Source organism: Mobula birostris, chromosome 7, assembly GCF_030028105.1.
Source record: "Mobula birostris isolate sMobBir1 chromosome 7, sMobBir1.hap1, whole genome shotgun sequence".
Classification (NCBI taxonomy): Eukaryota; Metazoa; Chordata; class Chondrichthyes; order Myliobatiformes; family Myliobatidae; genus Mobula; species Mobula birostris.
The window spans coordinates 20,727,112-20,750,984 of record NC_092376.1 but is presented as its reverse complement, the minus strand read 5'-3'; the positions used below and the strand labels follow the sequence as shown (position 1 = coordinate 20,750,984).

The following is a 23,873-nucleotide window of genomic DNA, read 5'->3' as shown; positions in this document are numbered from 1 at the left end:
TCAAATTGGTTTATCATCATATACACCAGGGTACAGTGAAATTCCTTGCTCACATTAAGCTCATACAGCAAACCGTCTACACGGTAATAATACATACAATAAATACAGTGTCCAGCACAAATCATGAAATGTTGCAAAGTACAGCAGCGCAATCTGAAATAATGTAAAATGAAATGTTAAGTGACAATAACAGAATGACTAACAGAGGTAGAATTTAGAGTCTGAGAACATGGCCACACCACCATAAAGGAGATGTGAAAAAGGTGATTGGCTCAGAAGTCTGAAAGCAATGGGGAAGAAGCTAATTAAACTTTGGGCATATTCAAAGTGAAAGTTGATGGGTTCTTGATTAGTAAGGGTGTCAAAGGTTACAAGGAGAAGACAGGAAAATGGGTTGAAAGGGATAATAAAATCAGCCATAATGCAATGTCAGAACAGACTCAATAGGCTGAATGGCTTAATTCTGCTCTTATGGTCTTCTGCAACTGAGATATAAGAAACAGATTCAGAAAGGGGAATGGGAGACCTCCTTCGTTTAATTTTCCTGCTCAAAATGTACATGGAAAGCATTGAACTCAACTGGTAAGGAAGAAGTAGGAATATGGGGATGAAAACAGACAAAGAAAAATATACAACACGTATGAATTGACCAAAGCTCAGATGTAAAGCACTTTTTATAAAGTAGTCTAAGGTTAGAGGAAAAAAAATCTTGATGGTGGAGTTTATAGACAGAATTCCAAAAAACACAATTCAAAAAGCTTATTTTGTTGTAATGGGACAGAGAAAAAAGGGGGTTGATGAAAAGTCAGCAAACAAATAAGGGAACTTTAACAGAGATTAGGTGAAATGAAAGCATGAAAAGATTTGAAGGTCATGGAGAAAAATGTGAACTTAAAATGTTGGTTCAAAATGGATGGCAGTGAACTTAACCTTGTCAGGCTGTTCTCACAGAACTTTTAACACACATCTACAATGGCTTCAGCAGATCTGAAGAACACATTAATTCCACAGTAAAACAGCACAAGACAACCTACAATAAGGAAGACAGAAAGTAAGTTACTCACTGGAGTATCTGGATAAGGACCAATATCAATTTCTTCACCTTCCATCAGGTACTTCCCCCAGTCAAAATCATCTTGTTTTACTGCATAAAGACAGTACCTTTTAATTTTAGAATTGTATTGAGTGAAAAAAGGCTTCAGTTAGAAATTGCACTTCTGCCTCATTCCTTATCATAAAATATCCACCCTCTAAGTGTGCCCTCTAATACATTGTCTCATCACTTTGTCTACTTTAGGTACATAGGCTCCATTTGTTACACACCCTCTCTTAATTCCCCATTGAGTTTCTAGAGAACAAAACACTTTAATCAAAATTCCTTTACACAAACATCAAATGCTAATTCCTTTCCAGCCTGAGCTACTGAATTCCTCCAGCATTTTGTATGTGCTACTCTGCATTTCCAGCATCTACAGAATCTCTTGTGTTTATCCTTTACACGAAAGACTTATGGCAGTCCATATTAACCTTCAGTCCATCAATCGTGTGGCTCCTCCAACCTTCAATTTGGAATTTTCTTCCAAAACTATTGCTCTTTGCTGCCTTTCCCTCAAACTGCACAGGATTCCCTGAAAGCCATCCACATAAACATGCTTTTAGTGTCCTCTGCTTAAAGTCGTCATTTATCCTCCCATATAGATTGCATTCAGAGAAAGTGCAAGCTGCTTCAGCTGAAAAATTCTGAAGAAGCATTATTAACGAATCTATCCTCTTAACTGAGAATTACAGTCAAATCATGCACTTATAACATTATTTAAATTTATATCACTGTAAGACCAATTGTCCGCAATAGGAATTGCAGCAACAAATGTAATACAACTTTTTTAAAAAAGGGATACAACACAGTAACAGGCCTTGCTGGCACAATGAGCCACACCACCCATTACACCCACATGACCAATTAACCTCCAACTGACGTTGGAGAGTGGGGAAAAACCGTAGAGAGAAACCCACAGGGAGAACGTACAAACACCTTAAAGGCAGCGGTGGGATTGAATCCAGGTCGCTGGTGTTGAAACAGTGTTACTCTAATACTCTGCTACATTATTGGAGCATTTTTTTTAAAAAGTCTGGAAAAGTACAGAAGTTCATTTATTAATAAAATTACAATAGAAATGAAGAAAAATACTTGAAAAGGATAAAATAAAAAGTCTGTAAAATTAAAATAATAAACACAAGGATTAAAGAACATTAACAGAGAAGGACTATCAATCAGCAAACACTTCTGTAAAAATTAAGACTCCCAAAAATGGTCTGCATGCTTCTCTTAAAATCAGGAAAGCAGGAATAAAAAAAAGTTACACACAGGGGAAAAGTTATTTTGATTTCAAAAGGGCAAGGTACTATTCAGTACTTTTAAGAATAATAGATCATCTAGTCCCAATTCAACAGAACATATATATGATGAAGCGAGCACTTCTGATGCCTTTTACAATTTGAGTGCTAACTACTTATTACACATTATCAAAAAGTCCCTATAAGTTAAATTTCAACAGGTTTGCAAAAAGCCATATTTCGAAAGGTAGTATAGCATGGTAACAGCAGAAAGGTAAAATGAGATGGAATTACATTTTTTGGGTTTGCATTATCACTGCAAAGTTGTATAATAGCCACACTTTAAAAATCATTGAAATCATCTAGTGATCTCCTAAGTTTGCAGCATCTGACGGAAGCAGAGCTTTATCCTGGCCTGGGCACTGCAAGCACTACTGAGACCTAAACATGATGGAAGTAACGGCCCAAAACAGTCGAACACTATTTCCAGTTTGCTTCTGAATTTCTGATGCAGGTCACCAAGGGAATGGCAGCGTAGGGAAAGGTCTCTCAATAAAAAAGAATGTAAACTGCCCCAAAGCCGAAATTAGATCAATAATTAGTATTATATAACTATATCAATAAAAGGGGCAAGGATGACGTCTAAGTATAAGAATAAAAAGTCCGCTCAGAATGCTGATAAATATAACGTGTTGCAGCAACATGAGGTGGCTAGTTTCCCCACGGCTAGCCAGGACGGAGATAATGAGGAAGAGTCAGTAAACCTAACTTTGATTCTCAAAGAGATTCCTGATTTCCAACAAGATAACAACAAACAGCTGGAGGATATTAAAGGAGAAATAGTAAAAACTAATTTGAGGTTAGATGAAGCCGAAGCGAGGATTGTAGGGACTGAGAAGAGGCTGCAAAACGCAGAGGAAACGATAGCAGAAATGCTAAAGTTACAAGAGCAGCTCCAGTGGAAGCTAATAGACCAAGAAGGCCGCTCAAAAGGGGAAAATGCGAGAATCTACGGAGTTCCCGAAGAAGCTGAAGGTGAACTCGGATTGATAATTCCCTTCACAGAGAAGCTGCTTAGAGAGAACCTTGACATACCAGGCGCAAAAGACCTACAGATAGAAAGGGCCCACTGCACGTTGGCACCACACCCCCTCGCAGATGCCCAGCCCAGATCGATTCTAGTCAGATTTCTTAGCTACAGAACAAAGGAAGAAGTGCTTAAACTGACATGGCAAAAGAAAGGCTTTATGTGGAGCGATTGTAAAAATCAGCTTTGACCATGATTACGCACCGGGGATTCTTGCCAGATGGAAGGAATATGTGGAAGCACAGAGGGTCCTGAAGGAAAACAACATCAGATTCCAGACCCTGTATCCAGCTCGGCTAAGAGTCTTTTATGAAGAAGGGACAAAAATCTACACTACAGTGGAGGAGGCAACATCGGACCTGGTGGACCGGGGACTACCCATAGAAGTTATCACCCAACCAGAGTCGCTACTGGAGAAGATTCGGTGGTGGTCATGGCAGCCAGTGCGAGGAGGACGCTCCACTCAAACCAGAGTATCAAGCTACAAGGAAAAGCTGCAAGTATACATATGTGAACGTATAGAGAGCACAGATTAATTAAGAGAAATGACTGAAAAGAGTAAATCGGACTTAAAGGTAAAATTAAAGCTGGTAACTGAAAATAATCTGGACAGAATAACTTGAATGATAACAATATGGTCGAGACATAAAAAGGAGAGAATTCTCCATGATTGTTCACACTGCGAGGGCCCTCTAACATAGGGAGAAGATAGAGGTTATCCCTCTAAGCTGAGGCAGGTCAGTGCTCAGGCCTCACCGTTGGAAATCGGGGAAAATTTTCAAATGTTCTGCGTTCAAAAATGCCTAGGGTTTGGTTTTGTGTTTGAATTTACTGTTGAGAAGGGATTGCTTACTGTTTGTTTAAAAAGAGAGAGTGTTTTTTTTCTACTAGAGAAAAATGCAAGTTGAACCTGTAAAAATAATCTCCTATAATGTTAATGGGGTTTTGAATCCAATTAAGAGAAATAAGATTACGTCTAAATTGAAAAAAGAGAGGGCACAAATAGCTTTCCTTCAGGAAATGCGCGTGAGCCAATCCGAACATGCAAAATTAAAAGGAATGGGTTTTTGGCATGTATTTTATTCATCATATAAACTGAGCCACAAAAGAGGAGTAGCTACTTTAATATCAAGTGCTCTTAACTATGAACACATTTCAGACACTAAAGACAAGGAAGGACGATTTGTAAAGATTACAGGAAGAATAGAAGGTACTGAAATAACATTGTTGAATGTTTATGCTCCACCAGGTAGTGAATGGTCATTCTATAGACAATCCAATTCATAACATAAAGAATCCAAAAACAAAGCTTGTTGAGAGTACAACAGGGAAAATTCAAGAGAGTTTTGAAATATATTATCGAGAGCTGTACTCTCAACCCCGGCCTCCAATGAGTCCCATATAGACACATTTCTGAATTCTTTAGAACTACTCAAGCTCAAGGATTTACAAAATGAATGCCTATTAGAACCAGTAACTGCCAAAGAACTGAACGTGGCCATCTTTAGATTAAAGGCCGAGAAGTCTCCAGGTTCTGATCGGTTTACCTCAGAGTGATACAAATCGCTGAAGTCACAGTTGGCTCCATTATTACTTAACACCTTTCATTGGATTTTACAGAGAGGAGAAATTCCACCTTCCTGGAGAGAGGCGATTATCTCAGTTATTCCTAAAGAGGGTAAAGATAAACTAGAATGCGGTAATTACCGGCCAATCAGTGTCCTTAATTTGGATTATAAATTATTTACATCTATATTAACTCGTACACTGGAAAAGCTTTTTTTTAAATACTTTATTTTCAAAATCTTCAAAAAACAATGAAATCAACAAAAACATACCAGCTCAGATGTATATAAAAAAATAAGCAAAAAAAAACCGTAACATTAGAGGGATGCCTATTTTACAAAGTGCTCAAAAATACTAAACATCAAATCTCAAATGAGGGCCGTGAGAAATCAGCTGGGGGAAATTGCTCATCCACCCCGGCCTCGTCCAGGTAGGCAAGAAATGGATCCCAAATAGCCAAAAATTTTTTAATTGAATTGGATCTCAAGAACCTAAGTTTCTCCATCTGTATGACTGAGATCATATCAGCCATCCATCTCCGAAAGGAAAAGGGAGAAGGTGATTTCCATTCCCTCAAGGTAAGTCTTTTCGCAACAATCATCCCCAGCATCAGAGACTGTTGTATGGCTGCAGGGAAACAAATAGTAGATTGCAAGCAGCCAAATAGAGCAAGACCAGCGTCCAAGGGGAAGGATCTTTTATAGGCCTTTGAGTACCAGTCGAATATTTTGGACCAAAATCCAGTCAGTAATGGGCAAAACCAAAAGGTGTGTGACAACGTGGCTTCCGTCCCTTGGCACCTATCACACAATGGTGAGACAGAAGGGTAAATCCTGTGCAATCTAATGGAGACGGTGGACAACTTTAAACTGGAACAGTTGGTGCCTGCTGTTAACAGAACAAGCCTGTATCATAGACAAACACTTATCCCAGGCAGCTTCAGATAATTCAATGCCCAACTCCTCTCTCCAGGCATCCCTAATCTTCACAGTAGACGCTACGGTGCAATTATCAAACAAACGTACAAACTTAGAAACGAGATGCCTGGAGTCAGGAGGGTTCTTTAAAATATCAAAAAACATGTTTCCCCGGAAGGATTTCAAAATTACAAATCTTAGATTGAATGTAGTGTCTAATTTGTAAATAACGAAAAAAGTATGAATGAGGCAGCTCAAATATCTCTTTCAGCAGACTAAATGTTGCAAACCGTCCCTCTATATACAGGTCTTCAATAGAAACTAGACCCTTCTCCCTCCAAGCATGGTAAGTTTTATCTGACCATGAGGGTAGAAAGGAGTGATTGAAACAGATTGGTGTTTTTACAGAGGTCTCTGGTAAATTCAGGACGCTCCTAATCTGATTTAGAATTCTGACAGAATTTTTCAACTCAAACTTTTTGAAGTCCCAGGCTTCTCTAACTTGGAGAACAGCATGGCTGGCAATGAGGAATTGACAACTGAGTTAGACTCCATACATAGCCACAAGGGAGCCCCAGGGGCTAGGTTATCCAGAGCCCCCTGTTGCCAAAACATTAAAGGCCGAGCATTGACAGCCCAATAATAGTGTCAAAATACGGGTAATCCCAGCCCTCCTTCAGACTTAAGGCTTTAGTAAGTAAATTTTCAAGATCTGGTGATTCTTATAATTCCAGATATAAGACAATATTATGGAGTCCAATTCTTTAAAGAAAACTGATGTAAGAAAAATGGGGAGATTTTGACAAAGATAGAGAAACCTAGGAAGGGAAACTATTTAAATTGAATTTATACGACCAATCATGGACAGAGGTATGGTTTTCCAACTTTCTATATTCTGTTTAAGTTTTGAAATAAACTACACGAAGTTTAATTTGAATATTAATTTAGGATCTTTGGGGATTGTCAAGCCGAGATAAGTAAAGTGATCTTTAATTATTTTGAACGGGACACTTTCCAAAAAACCTCGCGTGTAGTTGGTGGAGAGGAGCACAAAGTCACTTTTTGTCCAATTGATTGAGTATCCTGATAGTCTGCCAAGAGAGGTGATTAAATCTAGAAGAGGGACTGACTTTTCTGAGTTTTGTAAGTAGAGTATCACATAGTCAACATATAAACTAATAAGTGTTTCAATACCTCCCACTTTCAAACCCAGAATATTCGGGTGACTTCTTATTTTTAGGGCAAGGAGCTCTACCGCGACGGCAGAAAGGGCCGGCGGGAGAGGGCCCCCTGCTGGACTGAACGGTGCAGGGGAAACAGTTGAATTGTCACCATTAGTTATAATAGAACACATTGGGCTGGCGTATTCAGTTTTACCCAAGATACAAATGACTCCCCGAACCCAAACCTGTACAGTGACACAAACATGTAAGGCCACTCAATCTGGTCAAAAGCCTTTTGTGCATCAAGGGATAAAATTGCTGCCCCATTAGCTTTCCCATGATCAGCATACATAGTATTAAGGAGGCATCTAACATTGGAAAAAGAAAACCTGCCCAGGATGAATCCTGTCTGATCAGGATGAATGATAGATGACAAATGCTTATTTAGTTGGTTAGCCAGATTTTAGTAATTACCTTTCTATCAAAATTCTGAAGAGCAACAGGCCTATAGCTGGCCAGGTCTGTTTCCTCTTTACCCTTCTTTAAAATGAGGGAACTGTTAGCCTCATACAATATCCTAGGCAAGGCTTTATCTCTCTTGGAGCAAGATATCATTCTGAGAAGTGGGGCAAGGATATCACAGAATTTCTTAAAAAATTCACAGCCAAATCCATCCAGCCCAGCAGCCTTGCCGGACGGAAATGACTTAATGGCAGAAGTTATTTCTTCCAATGTGAAGTCAGAATCTAAGTCCTCCCTAGCAGCGTCACTAAGTCTCAGCATTACAAGAGAGTCAAAGAAGTTATTTTTAAGGCAAGGCATTGCATTTAGAGGTGTAGAGTTCGCTGTAAAATTCTTTAAAACAGTCATTTATCTCCTTGGGGTTAGTTAACAGGGTACCCGCCCTCGAACTAATGCAATGAATTGACCTTAGGGCCTGGGCGCCCCTGAGCTGCCGCGCCAGGAGCCCCTCAGGCTTGTCCCCCATTTCAAAATGCTTTTGTCTTAATTTTAAGATTATATACTTGACTACCCAAGGTACAAATGTACTCATACTTAAACTTCATTATTTTATTATAATCTTCAGAGGATTTCGAAGCCTGGTATGTTGCTTCGAGGGTTGGGAGAGTATTCTCAATCTCTAATAATCGCCCTTCTCTCTCCCTCTTAGCAGCGGATTCATATGAAATTATATACCCACGAATTACAACTTCTAATGTCTCCCAGGGTATGGAATCTGACACCTCGCCATTATCATTAATTTCTATAAAATCTTTTAATCTGGTGGTGATATATTCTATAAATTTCTTATCGGCGAGTAGGGAGGGGTTAAAATGCCAGGAATAGATTCGTTTGGAAAGGGAGAGATTTAGGGACATTGTCAAGGGGCTATGGTCAGAAATTAATCTATTATGATATTTTGTATTGGTAACACGAGATAATAAATGAGAGTCAACCAAAAAATAGTCTATTCTACTATAAGATTTGTGTACATGAGAATAAGAATGATCCTTGTCGGTGGGATGTTGAACTTGCCAAATATCTACTAAATTCCTCGATCTAATCAAATTATTTAGGACCTGCACTGACACGATATTTGAGGGCGGATGGGAGTACAATCTATCTAAATACGGATCCAGGTAGCAATTCAAGTCAACGCCGATCATTATATTTGAATTACTGGCATCCGGAAGTAAATCAAAAACTTTCCTAAAAAAATTTGGCTCGACTGTGTTTGGACCATAAATATTAAGGAAGGTTAGTGGAAATGAATGAATGGTGCCAGAGATCATAATAAACCTGCCGAGAGGATCTGTGGTCATGGAAGTGAGTTGAAATGGAATATTTTTCCTAAAGAGGATAGCCACACCACGGGCATGAGAAGTAAATGGTGACTGGTAAACCTGCGATATCCAGCTAGACCTCAATCTGCGTTGCTCAGTTACTTTGACATGGGTTTCCTGTAGAAAAATCACATCTGCAGATAGAGATTTGAGATGTCTAAAAACTTTATCTCTCTTAAGAACATGACCAAGGCCGTTAACATTCCACGAGACTATTGTAATATCTTTACCCCCCAGCTGCGTTCTATCGCAAGGCCTCTGCATATGAGAATAAAAAAGAGGTTATTAGAGTTGAGCGCAATCAACTGAAATGTGCTTCCCTGAGCAATTTGGGAATCAGTCTGGAAACAAATTCAGTAGGTTTACCATCCTCCTCGCCCTCTTGTATCCCTACATGGAATGAGCCTCTAAGTCATGCACTTTAGAGATGCAACACGGAACGTCATAGGAAGTCATTCCTGCCTGTGGCCATCAAACTTTACAACTCCTCCCTTGAAGGGTCAGACACCCTGAGCCAATAGGCTGGTCCTGGACTTATTTCATAATTTACTGGCATAATTTACATATTACTATTTAACTATTTATGGTTCTATTACTATTTATTATTTATGGTGCAACTGTAAGGAAAACCAATTTCCCCCGGGATCAATAAAGTATGACTATGACTATGACTAGCTTCAAGCTGGCTATTTTGTCTCGTTAGCTTTGAATACTTAACTTCAAGCTCTTGCATGCGTGCTTCAAGGTCACTTGTGGTTAATTCTTGATTAGTCACACGGGCTTGTAAGTCAGCCTGGGAGGCCACAAGCGCCTCAAAATTCATCTCAAAAACATCAAAGCAGTCGCTAATGCCACGCAGAACTGACTCAGAAATCTCCTGACCTAATTCCTTACACATGGTGTAAGTTTTATCCGGCGATATCTCAGACACAGAGAAGTGCTTTACCAACCCGTTATTAGCACTAACTTCGGTAGTTTGGCAGTCGGTGGTCTTGGCTTTATTTGCCTTCGGCATTGTCAAACTTTTCCAGACACTTAGTTTAGACATACACTGTTGGCCAATGAATAAATAAAACACCGTATAATAGTAATTTTATCAAGGCCTCGGAGAGGAGCACTCACCAAACACATCTAATCCATGTTGTTCGTCCATCGTTGACGTCGATGAGGACCTCGACACCATAATGATGGTGTCGAGACTAGCGCGTGATTTGGATTTAAGTGAGGGAGAGTTGCGCAGCGTCAGCCTCACTCTCTCTTCCCAATTCCCATCTGGGTCCAGTGGCAAGACAGAGTCTAGACGGCTGGAGCTGGGACTAGGCGCAGTGGATGACCTCAATTTTATCGAGGCCTCGGAGAGGAGCAGTCACCAAACACATCTAATCCATACGCATGCACACTAGCCACACTGGAAAAGCTTCTACCTAGCCTCATCCACTTAGACCAGACTGGATTCATCCAGCAAAGACAAGCTCAGGACAAAATAAGGAGAACTTTACCAATATTAGAACAGGTTACTAAGAACGGGACAGAGTCAATGGTGGTGGGATTAGATGCCAAGAAAACTTTTGATTCAGTTAGATGGGTATTCCTATATAAAGTGTTAAGAAGATTCGACTTTCAAGAAAAGTTTATTAAGGTAATCCAGACTTTATATGACAGCCCTACAGCTCGAATTAAGATAAACGGGGACCTCTCTGACTTTTTTATTTTAGAGAAAGGAACTAGACAGGGATGTCCAATTCCCCCTCTCCTCTTTGCACTATATATTGAACCTCTTGCCCAACTAATAAGACAGAGCGAAATTGTAAAAAGTATCAAGGTGGCAGGGATTGAACAGAAGGTGGCATCATTCGCAGATGATGCCTTAGTTTATTTGAGTGAACCAGAAAAATCATTCATAGGATTGTTTACACTGTTGGATGAGTTCAGGAAAATATCAGGTTATAAAACTAGTGTAAAGAAAACGCAGGTTATGTCCCTAAATTATACAGCATCCAAAAAACTACAGGATACATACGATCTTAAGTAGGAAGCTAAATCATTAAAATATTTAGGAATAACCCTGCCAAAAGAGCTTTCAACGTTGTCACAGGTAAACTATGGGCCATTAATTTCAGAGATAAAAGCAGATATACATAGATGGAATCTTATCCCTTTTTTAAGTCTAATTTCAAGGATAAATAACATAAAAATGAATATTCTTCCTCGGTTACTTTACTTTTACCAGACTTTACCTGTGGAGGTAGACGATAATCAATTCAGGGAACGGGACAAATGGATTTCCCGCTTTATCTGGCAAGGAAAGAAACCTAGAATCCCATTTAACACTTTACAGTTAGGAAAGGAAGGAGGAGGCATGGCACTTCCTTGCTTGAGAAATTATTTTTATGCTTCACAGATAACCCCTCTGTTATATTGGTGTAATGGGGAATACAAGGCTAGATGGAAGGAAATAGAATTTGGATTGACTGATAGTTTTCTTCTACAGGCCTCAATTGCGGGACAAAGGATTGATGGCACAATTGGAAAAGATTAAAAACAGCTGGATAAATCTCACATTAAAAGTATGGCAGAAAGTGGTTAGTTCATGTGGAATCTACAACATGTTAAAACTTTTCAGATGGTGTGCTTATGATACCGAATTCCTTCCCAGCAGAGAAGTTAAAAGATTTGAACTATGGATAAAGTAAGGTCTTACAACCTACCTCTCATTCACACATAAAGGTGCATTACAAAGTTTTCTAGCCCTGCAGGATAAATATGGCTTAGAACACAATGATTTTTTTTTTTAGGTACCTTCAAGTACGACACTATTTTAACCAGAGTTGTAGATGCACAGACTTATCAACAGCAAAATTTGAATTTTTCAAGATTCTGAAATTGGCTTACAGCTTAATTCCAAGTAAATCAATTTGCTGATTATATAATACCCTCTCTCATGCCAAAAATGAAAACACATTGTATATTAAAGAGAAATGGGAAAAAGAAGCGGGGTTGGTACTTTCAGAGGAGGCTTGGGGGAAAATATGCAGCTTTCAGTGGTCTTCAACTAACTCTTTGGTTTGGAGAGAACATTGCTGGAAAAATATTATAACATACTTCAAGACCCCATACCAGGAAAAACATAAAGACACAAACGTGGCGTGTTGGAGAAGGTGTGGCTCCAAGGAGGCAAATCATCTTCATATTTTTTGGGATTGCCCTAAATTAAGTTTATATTGGCAAGATATACACAGAGCTTTAGTTAAGGTATTTAAGACTCAGATACCTCTGAACTTGGAGACTATCTATTATACTTTATACTTTATTGTCGCCAAACAATTGACCACAAGACCACAAAACAAAGGAGCAGAAGTAGGCTATTCGGCCCATCGAGTCTGCTCCGCAGCTCCCCCATGAGCCAAACTATTCACCCATCTAGTTCCAATTTCCGGCTTTTTCCCCATATCCCTTGATACCCTGACTAATTAGATACCTATCAATCTCCTCCTTAAACACCCTCAATGATCGGGCCTCCACAGCCATATGTGGCAACGAATTCCACAAATCCACGACCCTCTGGCTAAAAAAATTTCTCCTCATCTCTGTTTTAACTGGGTAGCCTCTAATTCTAAGACTATGGCCTCTTGTCCTGGACTCACCCACCAAGGGAAACAACCTTTCCACATCTACTCTGTCCAACCCTTTCAACATTCGAAACGTTTCTATAAGATCCCCACTCATTCTTCTATACTCTAATGAATACAATCCAAGAGCTGACAGACGCTCCTCATATGTTAGTCCCTGCATTCCAGGAATCATCCTCGTAAAATCTTCTCTGCACCCTCTCCAACATCAGTATATCCTTTCTAAGATAGGGGGCCCAAAACTGCACACAGTATTCCAAATGAGGTCTCACTAATGCCCCATAGAGCCTCATCAACACCTCCTTACTCTTATACACTATTCCTCCTGAAATGAATGCCAACATAGCATTCGCTTTCCTTATCGCCAATCCAACTTGGTGGTTAACCTTTAGGGTATCCTGCACGAGGACCCCCAAGTCCCTTTGCACTTCCGACTTTTGAATTTTCTCCCCATCTAAATAATAACCTGCCTGATTATATCTTCTTCCGAAATGTACAACCGTACATTTGTCAACGTTGTATCTCATCTGCCATTTCTTTGCCCACTCTCCTAAACTGACTAAGTCTCTCTGCAACCTTTCCGTTTCTTCAACATTTCCTGCTCCTCCACCTATCTTGGTGTCATCCGCAAACTTAGCCACAAAACCATTTAATCCATAATCCAAATCATTGATATACATCATAAAAAGAAGCAGCTCCAACACCGACCCCTGTGGAACACCACTAGCAACCGGCAACCAATCAGAATAGGATCCCTTTATTCCCACCCTTTGCTTTCTGCCTATCAGCCAATGCTCCACCCATTTCAATATCTTTCCTATAATTCCATGGGCTCTCATCTTATTAAGCAGCCTCATATGCGGCACCTTATCGAAGGCCTTTTGAAAATCCAAATACACAACATCCACAGCCTCTCCCTTGTCAATCTTATTCAAGATTACCTCAAAAAATTCCAATAAGTTGGTAAGGCAGGATCTTCCGTTCATGAAACCATGCTGGCTTCGGCCTAGCTTGTCATGCACCTCAAGGTATTTCATAACCTCGTCCTTGAGGATTGACTCCAATATCTTTCCAACCACTGATGTCAGACTAATAGGTCTGTAATTTTCTTTTTGCTGCCTCCTTCCTTTCTTAAATAGCGGAACTACATTTGCGACCTTCCAGTCCTCCGGAACCATGCCAGAGTCTATTGATTCCTGGAAGATCATTTCCAATGCTTCCACAATCTCCAACGCCACCTCCTTCAGAACCCTTGGGTGCACCTCATCCGGGCTGGGAGACTTATCTATTCTTAGTCCACTTAAGCTTCCCAAGCACTTTCTCTCTAGTTATCTTGACTGTACCTAATTCTATTCCCTGATACCTCTGGTTATCAGGTATATTGCTCATGTCTTCCACTGTGAAGACTGATGCAAAATACTCATTCAGTTCCTCCGCCATCTCTTTGTTATCCATTATAATTACTCCAGCATCATTTTCAATCGGTCCCATATCTACCCTTGTCACTCTTTTACTCTTCATATATTTTTAAAAACTCTTAGTATCCTTTTTTATGTTAATCACCAACTTCCTTTCATAATTCATCTTTTCTTTCCTAATGACTTTTTAAGTTTCTTTCTGTAAGTTTTTAAAGGTCTTCCAGTCCTCATTTTTCCCACTAATTTTTGCTTCCTTGTATGCCGTTTCTTTTGCTTTTATTTTTGCCTTAACCTCTCTCGTTAGCCACATTTGTGCCATTTGTCCATTCATGATTTTCTTTTTTCTTGGAATATATTTTTCCTGCATTTTCCTTATTTCTTGTAGGAATTTCATCCAATTCTGCTCTGCCATTCCTCCATTTAGTTTACTTTTCCAATTGACTTGGGCCAGTTACTCTCTCATACCACTGTAATTTCCCCTGTTCCACTGAAATATCGATACACCTGATACCAGCTTCTCCTTTTCAAATTTGAAACTGAACTCAATCATATTATGATCACTACTTCCAAGAGGTTCCTTTACCTCCAGCTCCCTAATCGCCTCAGGTTCGTTACACAGCACCCAATCCAAAACAGCCGGTCCCCTGGTGGGCTTCTGGACAAGTTGCACCAAAAAGCCATCCTGTAGGCATTCTACAAACTCCCTCTCCTGAGATCCATTACCTTCCCGACTTTCCCAATCCACTTTCATATTAAAATCCCCCATAATTATCTGGACATTGTCCTTCTGACACGCTTTTTCTATTTCCAGCTGCAACTTGTAGACCACATCCCGACTGCTGTTTGGAGGCCTGTATATAACTGCTATTAGTGTCTTTTTACCCTTGCCATTTCTTAATTCTACCCATAAGGATTCTACCTCGTCTGATCCTATGTCCCTTCTTTCTATTGATTTGATATCGTTACTTACCATCAGGGCCACGCCACCCCCTTTACCTACCTTCCTATCCTTCCTGTATACTGTGTATCCTGGGATATTCAGCTCCCAATCACATCCATCATTTAGCCATGACTCGGTGATGGCCACAATGTCATACCTTTTAACCTGCAGCTGTGCAGCAAGGTCATCACTTTATTTCTAATGCTGCGTGCATTTAAGTACAGTACATTTAGATCGGTACCTGTTGCCACTTGTGCTATATATCTATTTTGCAGCAAATTATCCTGTATATTCACCGGCCTGTCCCTCTTACCATCTTTGCTGCACAGTATTTTTGACTTATTTCTATTTTCCTCTTCCCCGATCCTAACACCTTGGTTTCCTTCCCCTTGCCAACTTAGTTTAAACCCTCCCTAATTGGTACTAGAACATACAATCATCACAGCAATATTTAATTCTGTGCTTCACACTCCCTGGATTACAAATATTAAATATCAAAAATAGTAAAAATTAGTAAATATTAAAAATTTTAATTATAAATCATAAATAGAAAATAGAAAAATGGGAAGTAAGGTAGTGCAAAAAAACCGAGAGGTAGATCCGGATATTTGGAGGGTACGGCCCAGATCTGGGTCAGGATCCGTTCAGCAGTCCTATCACAGTTGGAAAGAAGCTGTTCCCAAATCTAGCCATACGAGTCTTCAAGCTCCTGAACCTTCTCCCGGAGGGAAGAGGGACAAAAAGTGTGTTGGCTGGGTGGGTCATGTCCTTGATTATCCTGGCAGCACTGCTCCGACAGCGTGCGGTGTAAAGTGAGTCCAAGGACGGAAGATTGGTTTGTGTGATGTGCTGCGCCGTGTTCACGATCTTCTGCAGTTTCTTTCGGTCTTAGACAGGACAACTTCCATACCAGGTTGTGATGCACCCGAGAAGAATGCTTTCTACGGTGCACCTATAAAAATTAGTGAGGGTTTTAGGGGACAGGCCAAATTTCTTTAGCTTTCTCAGAAAGTAAAGGCGCTGGTGGGCCTTCTTGGCAGTGAACTCTGCTTGGTTGGACCAAGTCAGGTCATTTGTGATATTGACCCCGAGGAACAAAGCTTTTGACCTGTTCCACTTGCGCAGCACCGATGTAAGTTGGGTCACGCGGTCCGCTACTCCTTCTGAAGTCAACAACCAATTCCTTCGTCTTGCTGACGTTGAGGGATAGGTTATTGTCTTCGCACCATGCCACCAGGTTCTTAATTTCCTCTCTGTATTCAAACTCATCATTACCCGAGATACGGCCTACAATTGTTGTGTCATCAGCAAACTTATATATTGATTTGATGGAAACTTTGCTACACAATCATGGGAGTACAGTGAGTACATCAAGGGGCTGAGTACACAGCCTTGTGGGGCACCGGTGCTTAGAGTGATTGTAGAGGAGAGCTTATCCCCTATTTTTACAGCCTGGGTCCTGTCTGTGAGGAAGTTGAAGATCCAGCTGCAGATCTGAGTGCTAAGGCCTAGGTTCCAGAGCTTAGGAATCAGTTTATTTGGAATGATGGTATTAAAGGCAGAGCTGTAGTCAATGAAAAGGAGCCTTACGTATGCATCTTTATTCTCCAGGTGTTCTAAGGAGGAACGTAGGGCCAGAGAGATGGCATCTGCCGTTGACCTGTTGCTCCGGTAGGCAAATTGCAAAGCGTCGAGGTTGACCGGTAGGCTGTGGTTGATGTGTGCCATAACTAATCTCTCGAAGCACTTCATAGCAATTGATGTCAGAGCCACAGGTCGATAGTCATTCAGGCATGCCACCTTGCTCTTCTTCAGCACTGGGATTATCGTTGCCTTCTTAAAACATGAGGGGATCTTAGACTGAAGCAAGGAGCAACTGAAGATGTTAGCAAACACTCCAGCTAGCTCGCTTGCACAGGCCCAGCAAACCTGTCCTGGGACGCCATCTGGGCCTGTCGCCTTCCTTGGATTTATCTTCAGGAAGACCCTTCTAAAGTCCTCCTCGGTGACAATGAATCTCGTTAAAGATGGCACCGGTAACTGGTGACTTTGCATGTACTCTCCCAAGCAAACTGCCCTCCTCCACTATCCTATACCCAAGAAACCCTTCTAAACCTCCAATTTAGCAAGAAAAGGATCAACAATACCCTGGCGAAGCTACTGACTCAGCTGGAGACCACTGCGCCAGAACTGCTTCTTAAACTCCGGACCACACCTGGACCCAACCAGCGAGGCCCACCACATTCCCGGAAACCCGCGGTCTTCTACCCTGCCAGAGCGCTTGGAGACACGGCCCATTCCGACCAGCACCTCTCTGGAGAAGACAACCACACAGACATGACGGCGGAGACCTCAAGGTGCCCCAGACGCTTCCCCGGAGCAACTACCGTAAAGCCCCGTTGATGGCCATCCAAAGTTGCCGGAAGTGAGGCCTCCACCGACCTCGGAAATTGAGCCCGAGGCTCGACTGGAGCGGAGGCCTCCGCAGCCGTGACTCAGCTTAAGGACTTGTTTCAGCAAGGACCCCGGCCATCAGGGATTAAGTGTCGGCTTCAGGGCCCGACCCAATCGACAGCCCGGGCCCCCAGCAGCTGGAAGTGGCAGCGGAGCCTCCCCCATTACTCGGGGCATGTATTGTTTTTGGAGCAGAAGAAAGATATAAAGCTGCTGCAGACCCTTCTAGCGGCAAGTAAGAAATCAATCACCAGAACGTGGCTAAATCCAACATCACCTACATTAGAAGATTAGCATGAAATTATTTTGGAAATATTTAAAGTGGAAAAGATGGCTTACTCTCTGAGAATTCAAAAGGAAAATGCAAGAGTTTTTATCTGAATTACTACCTCTAGATATAAAAGGCAGCAAAATACTACTGAAACTAACATCAGAACATTCTAAAACAAATGCAGGCCGACAAGCAGCCATGGAGGAATGATGGAATGCTTCAGATCTAACTCATTTCTGAAACAAGAATGATGAAATGATGATTTTATAGTTAAAATATTATCTGACTGACAAGTTGCACGTAAACTAAACATCTGAATTCTAGCACACTAATTAAGAGCAAAAGGACTGAAATTCCTTCAGAGATAGCCAAGGGTTCATGTAGCAGAGTGTGGAACAAATAGAGTTAAAATTCATGATGATCCACTATCCAACTATTCAGAACTCCTGATGATTCAGCATCTGCCTCAGCAGGTGGACCTTTACCCTTTTATCTTTCCATTCAGAGATCACAGTTTTCATGCTCCGTTACCACTCACCGAGTCATCAGTTCCCAGACGTCCTTCCAAATTAACTGGTTCACTGGACAATTTATTGTTCCGTGAAACATTTTAAAAGAAAGTAACTTAAGACTTTAGAGGTATTATTAAAAAGAATATGCAATAGTCTGGAAAATATAATAATCTGACATCACCAAAACCCCCAGGGTCAGTGGATTAGCAGAGTTTCACTGTTGATAGGACAAATAAAATGACTCACCCTCTTCCTTCTTTCTTGGTTTCTCAGTATATTGAGAATTGGAAGGTGAATCAGAAAGGGCAAGCAAGAGGGACAATATTGCATAGTGTTCCCTGGTCTGCAAATAACATTGGTAAAATAAAACTGTTACAAATAGCAGTTACAAAAATTCATCACAAAGGAACTACTTGAGGCGAAGACTCAAAAATTCCAGTGTTAAGTTACTTTCAAGTCAACCAACTAGTAAAAATATTAACAAAATATTTTACAGAACTTGCTTTGCTTTCCAAAAAATATACCCACTTCTTTATACAATTTGTGGAAGGTTGATGATAATATAGGATTTGCAATAAGAACATAAGACAAGGAATTATCCAGTCCTACATGATCTTGCCTTTCCAAAGTCCTCTTCCTTTAAGATACTGACATGTCATTGGATATAGTTAGTTCACTCAGTTGTAATTGCACAGCTGTGAGTCTCAAAATTGAAAGTGTGTCCTCATTCAGCTTTGAAACCTTCACAGCCACAAGAGTTCAATATATTATAAGAAAGTATTACACATTATCTCTTCCAAGGTCATGACTTCAGTTCTGACTAATTGCTAACCTAATTGACAATACAAACAAAACCCAATCTGGAAATTTAAAAAAACATGTAGAAAGCCTGAAAATGAAAACAGGCAATGTTGGAAACACTCAGATGGATCAGGTATCAGAGCAAAGAGAAACAAATAACTTTTGAAATCAAAGATCCTTTACTCACAGAGGGCAACCTTCCATCTAACTGAGAGGGAAATGATATCACATGCACAAAACCATGTTGACTACTCTAAATCTACCCATCTTTCCAAATGCACTGGACAATGCAGGAGAGAATGACTTGGGTGTAGAGTTGCAGAATAGGCTTGGGACAAGGACCATTCTGTGTAGCTAAGGAAAAAGGAGGCATGGCTAGGGCCCATGCAAGTACTCGTGGTTACCCTTTCATCTGTAGAAAGTGAGAGGAATCTAAAGGTAAGCCATCAAAGGTAAGAAAACTTGTGTGAAACAAATGAAAGAGTAGTGGGAATTAACCAGATCCTTGTTCAAGAAACAAACTGAGGGTGCTAAGATCTTCCTGATGGGGAATGGAAGTGTACAGAGACTGTTTATCCATGATAAGTATAAACTGGCTGGGTTCAGAGAATTGGAAGTTATCAAAATGGTGGATCATGAGAGGTATCCAGGATGTCAACAGAAGGGACTGGACAAGGGGAGACAAGCTTAAATCCAGATAAGAAGAACTAACTTCTGTGGGACAAGAACAGGCAAAAATTATTATTTTACCAAGTCAATCTTATTTATGGATCTGAACTAAGAGATAGAAGTGAGCAGTGCAGGGTTGGGGCACTCTTTGAGATTAGAGACTGTGCAGGTACGATCTTCTGATATAATAAGATCTCTAACACTCTAAGAACTGGTGGCCAGAGAGGGGTGTGAGGGGATGTCTGCAAGATGGCATAGTGTCCCTGCTGTGCGTTGAACCTCAGTAGCACCCCCTTTGTCAGGGAGCTTAATGACAAGGTTGGAAGTGGTCTGAAGAGAGTGGAGTGCTGCTTATTCAGATGGGGCAAGATCGGAATGGGCGAAGGAAGTGGCGGTGATGGTGGTCAATGTCACATCAGCAACTAGGAATGAATAGATCAAGAGAGGGTAAAAGGAAGGGCCATAAGGGAGAATCCAACTGGAAGGAAAGTGTGGGAGACAGGATAACAGGTTGTCAGTGAAGGTGAAATTTTGTTACCAAAGAAAGTGACTCATGATTGGTATCTAGTCCCACCAATCCAAACCAGGTCAAAAGACATCAGATTACCTTTGTTCCTTCAATGGTCTCCAGAGGCAACTCTAGAAATTCCTCTGTTAGCCTCCGCCAGCTTTCAGCTTTAGGGAGCTCTGAATGAATTGTCAGCTTTTCATGAATACTAAAAAGCAAAGACAATAAGCAACAATAAACATATTTCACAAATTTTGTAAAATAAGGCCACATGTTCGTGAGTGAGTGGAGAGGCTTACCCATCAATCACACGCGTTATTTTGTTGCTGTCAACATCAAGAAACTGATGGAATCTGAAAATATAAATTAAGAGTCAAATCTAAACTTGCACAGCAGTGAAAAATACCAGAATAACAACAGATTTACGCTACAGATCAAAAACTGCTTCTTATAAATTATTACCAGAGGTCACCAAGCTACTTTTCTATAAGCAATATTATTATTAATAAAAGAACTTTTATTTCATTTACATAAATGTGATAACTGTTGCTTTGTATCCAAGTAGGCAACGTAGACTGCTCTGAAACTCATTCAAAATTATGTGAAAAGAGCAGATAAGCATAAATCAATAATAAGCTTCTCTTTTGAGAGTCCTAAACCAACCCTAACTTGGTTTCTCCCCTCACAGGTGTTAATTGATCACCTGAGTATTTCCAGCTTTTACTTGTTTGTTTATTATTTTCTTGCTTCTTTCACATTTTCAGCATCTAGTTATACTAAGAGAAGGAATGCCCACCATTCCATGACCCGACCACGTTTCAGGAAATCTGATCACTTCACTGTCCTTTTCCTACCAGCGCACAGGCAGAGGCTAATGGGATAACAAAGAGGTAGTCATGGTAGGCAGAGGAGCAGCTACAGGGTTGCTTTGAGTCGGTGGACTGAGCTATGTTCAAGGATTCATCAGTGGATCTGAATGAATACACCACAGTTGTCACAGAGTTTATAAAAGCAGTTGTGGATGAGTGTCCCTGTAAAATCATTCAGTCTTCCCCAACCAGAAATCCTGGATGAACCATGAGATCCGCAATCTGCTGACGGCGAGATAACAGGCATTCAGGTCTAGTGACAAAGAAAGTTATGAGGTCCAGGTACGATTTCCAGAAAGCCACTTCATGGGCGAAGTGGCAATTCCAAACTAAACTTTAATCAACGAAGGATGCTCAATAGTTGTGGCAGGGCTTGAATGCTATCACCTCTTATACAGTAAAATTAACTGACAACAGAGCTTCGCTTCCAGTTGAGCTCAATGCCGTCTCCACTCGCACTGACCGTCAAAACACGGAGGAACTATCACAACCCCCACAGCCCCTGATGATCCTGTGATTTCAGTCTCTGAGGCCGACATGTGAGCATCTTTCAGGAGGGTGAACAAACGGAAACTGTTAGGCTCAGATGTGGTACCTGGCCAAGTACTAAACCCCTGTGCTGATCAACTAGCTGGAGTGTTCACTGAGATCTTTAACCTCTCAGTTCAGCAGTCTGAGATACCCACGTCTTCAATTATACCGGTGCCTAAGAATGTAGTAACCTGCCTCAATGGCTATCGTCCAGCAGCACTCACATCCACAGTGATGACAGACAGATACCATCTCATTGGCCCTTCACTCTGCCCTGGAACAGCAAAGATGCATAAATCAGGATGCCCTTTATCAACTACAGCTTGCCATTCAATACCACCATCCACTCAAAACTAATTATTAAACATCAAGACATTAGCCTCAATACCCCCTTGTGCAATTGGATCCACAATTTCCTCACTTGCAAACCCCAATCAGTTCAGACTGGCAACAGCATCTCCACCACAATCTCCATTTGGAACAGGTGCACCACAAGGCTATGCACTTAGTCCCTGCTCTACTCACTTTACACGTATGACTGTGTGGCTAAATACAGCTCCAATGCCATATTCAAGTTTGCTGATGACACCACTGTCGTAGGCTAAATCAAAGGTGGTAACGAATCATATATAGGAAGGAGATTGAAAATTTGTCTGAGTGGTGTCACAACAACAATCTCTTACTCAATGTCAGCCAGACCAAGGAGCTGATTTTTGACTTCAGGAGGAGGAAACCAGAGGTCCATGAGCCAGTACTCATCGGGGGTTCAGAGGTGGAAAGGGTCAGCAACTTTAGATTCCTTGGTGTTATCATTTCAGAGGACCTGTCCTGGGCCTGGCACGCAAGTGCAATTACAAGACAGCACAACAGCACCTCTACTTCCTTAGGAGCTTGTGAAGATTTGGCTTGACATCTAAAACTTTGACAAACTTCGACAGATGAGTGGTGGAGAGAATACTGACTGGTTCCATCACAGCCTGGAAAGAAAACACAAATGCCCTTGAACAGAAAATCCTGCAAAAAGTAGTGGATACAGCCCGGTACATCATGGGTTAAGCCCTCCGCACCATTGAGCACATCTTCACAGAGCATTGTCGCATGGAGCATTATCCATCATCAGGACTCCAACCACACAGGTAATGATCTCTTCTCACTGCCACTGTCAGGCAGGTAGTACAGGAGCCTCAGGACTTACACCACCAAGTTCAGAAACAGTTATTACCCCACAACCATCAGGCTCTTGAACCAAAGTGAATAACTTCCCTCAACTTCATTTGCCCCATCATTGAAATGTTCCCACAACCTTTAGGTTCGCTTTCAAGGCCTCTTCATCTATTGTTCTTGATATTTATAGCTTACTTATTTATTATTGTTTCTTCTTCTTGTATTTGCACATTTGTTGTCTTTTGTACACTGATTGTACGCCAGGTTGGTGCGGTCTTTCATTGATTCTATTATTGACATTTGATTTATTGAGTATGCCCTCGAGAAAATGAATCTCAGAGTTGTCCATGGTGACATATATACACTTTGATAATAAATTTACTTTGAACTTTGAATCTATAGTACATTGAGGCTGGATGAAGTATCACTAATTCTGGTTGTCTACCCACTGTTTCATTTCAACTGAAAAGCACATACATTAAGCAGAGACCCCACATTAATCAGAGTTCATTTAAAATTGATAAATCAGCAATCCTGCACCACCATCACATCAGAATTAGGTTTATTATCACTATCTATATAATGCGAAATGTGTTGCTCCTGCTCACCCTTCCTCCTCTTCCTCACTCCTCTTCAGCACTCTCGCCCCTCTGCCCTTCTTCATCTATCATCTGCCCCTCCTCGCCCACACTATTACCCCTTCACCCTACCTCCCCTTCCCCTCAGTTACCTGACATTAGACCAGGTGTACTGCAATGCAATTTGGAACTCGGGATTCTCTTCTGCGAGTCCAGTAACCTGCCGGATCAAACTCTTCAAATCCTTTTCGAATTTATTCCAATGCGCCATGTTTGCAAACAGAACCAACCGGCTCTAAGACCGCGATTATCAAAAGCTCTCCCAGAGGCGCGCGTCCCGAGCAAGCGGAAGCACTACCATATGCAGCCGGAAGTACTACCCACGGGTCCGCGCCGAGGCTGGAGCCGTCGTCAAGGAAACCATCTTCATGATGGATGCCACTTTCTTGAAGCATCGCCATTTGAAGATGTCTCCGGAGACTAATGCCCATGATGGATCTGGCTGGGTTTACAACCCTTGTAGTCTTTTCCGACGCGCCTCCATACCAGATTGTGATTCAGCCAGTGAAAATAGTGTCTGTAGAAATTTGTCAGAGTCCCTGGTAAAAAGAATCAAAT

General features: G+C 41.1%; 1 protein-coding gene across 4 annotated transcripts in view; it reads right to left on the bottom strand.

The window, feature by feature from the left end:
* tubgcp5 (tubulin gamma complex component 5) overlaps positions 1-23,570 on the bottom strand; it is an 81,139-nt gene extending 57,569 nt beyond the window's left edge. For 3 of the 4 annotated variants that reach the window (XR_011886552.1, XR_011886551.1, XM_072262711.1), the window contains exons 1-5: positions 23,408-23,570; positions 20,413-20,466; positions 20,213-20,321; positions 18,382-18,478; positions 1,065-1,144 (exon numbers count right to left, since the gene is read on the bottom strand). Coding sequence is in view for 2 of the 4 variants with exons in the window: in XM_072262711.1 (XP_072118812.1) it covers positions 1,065-1,144; positions 18,382-18,478; positions 20,213-20,321; positions 20,413-20,466; positions 23,408-23,526 (459 nt within the window). In the remaining 2 variants the exon portion in view is untranslated. Of the gene's footprint in view, positions 1-1,064; positions 1,145-18,381; positions 18,479-20,212; positions 20,322-20,412; positions 20,467-23,407 lie in introns of those variants that run through there. The other variant, XM_072262712.1, reaches the window with a different exon arrangement.
* Between the last annotated feature and the right edge of the window lie 303 nt (positions 23,571-23,873).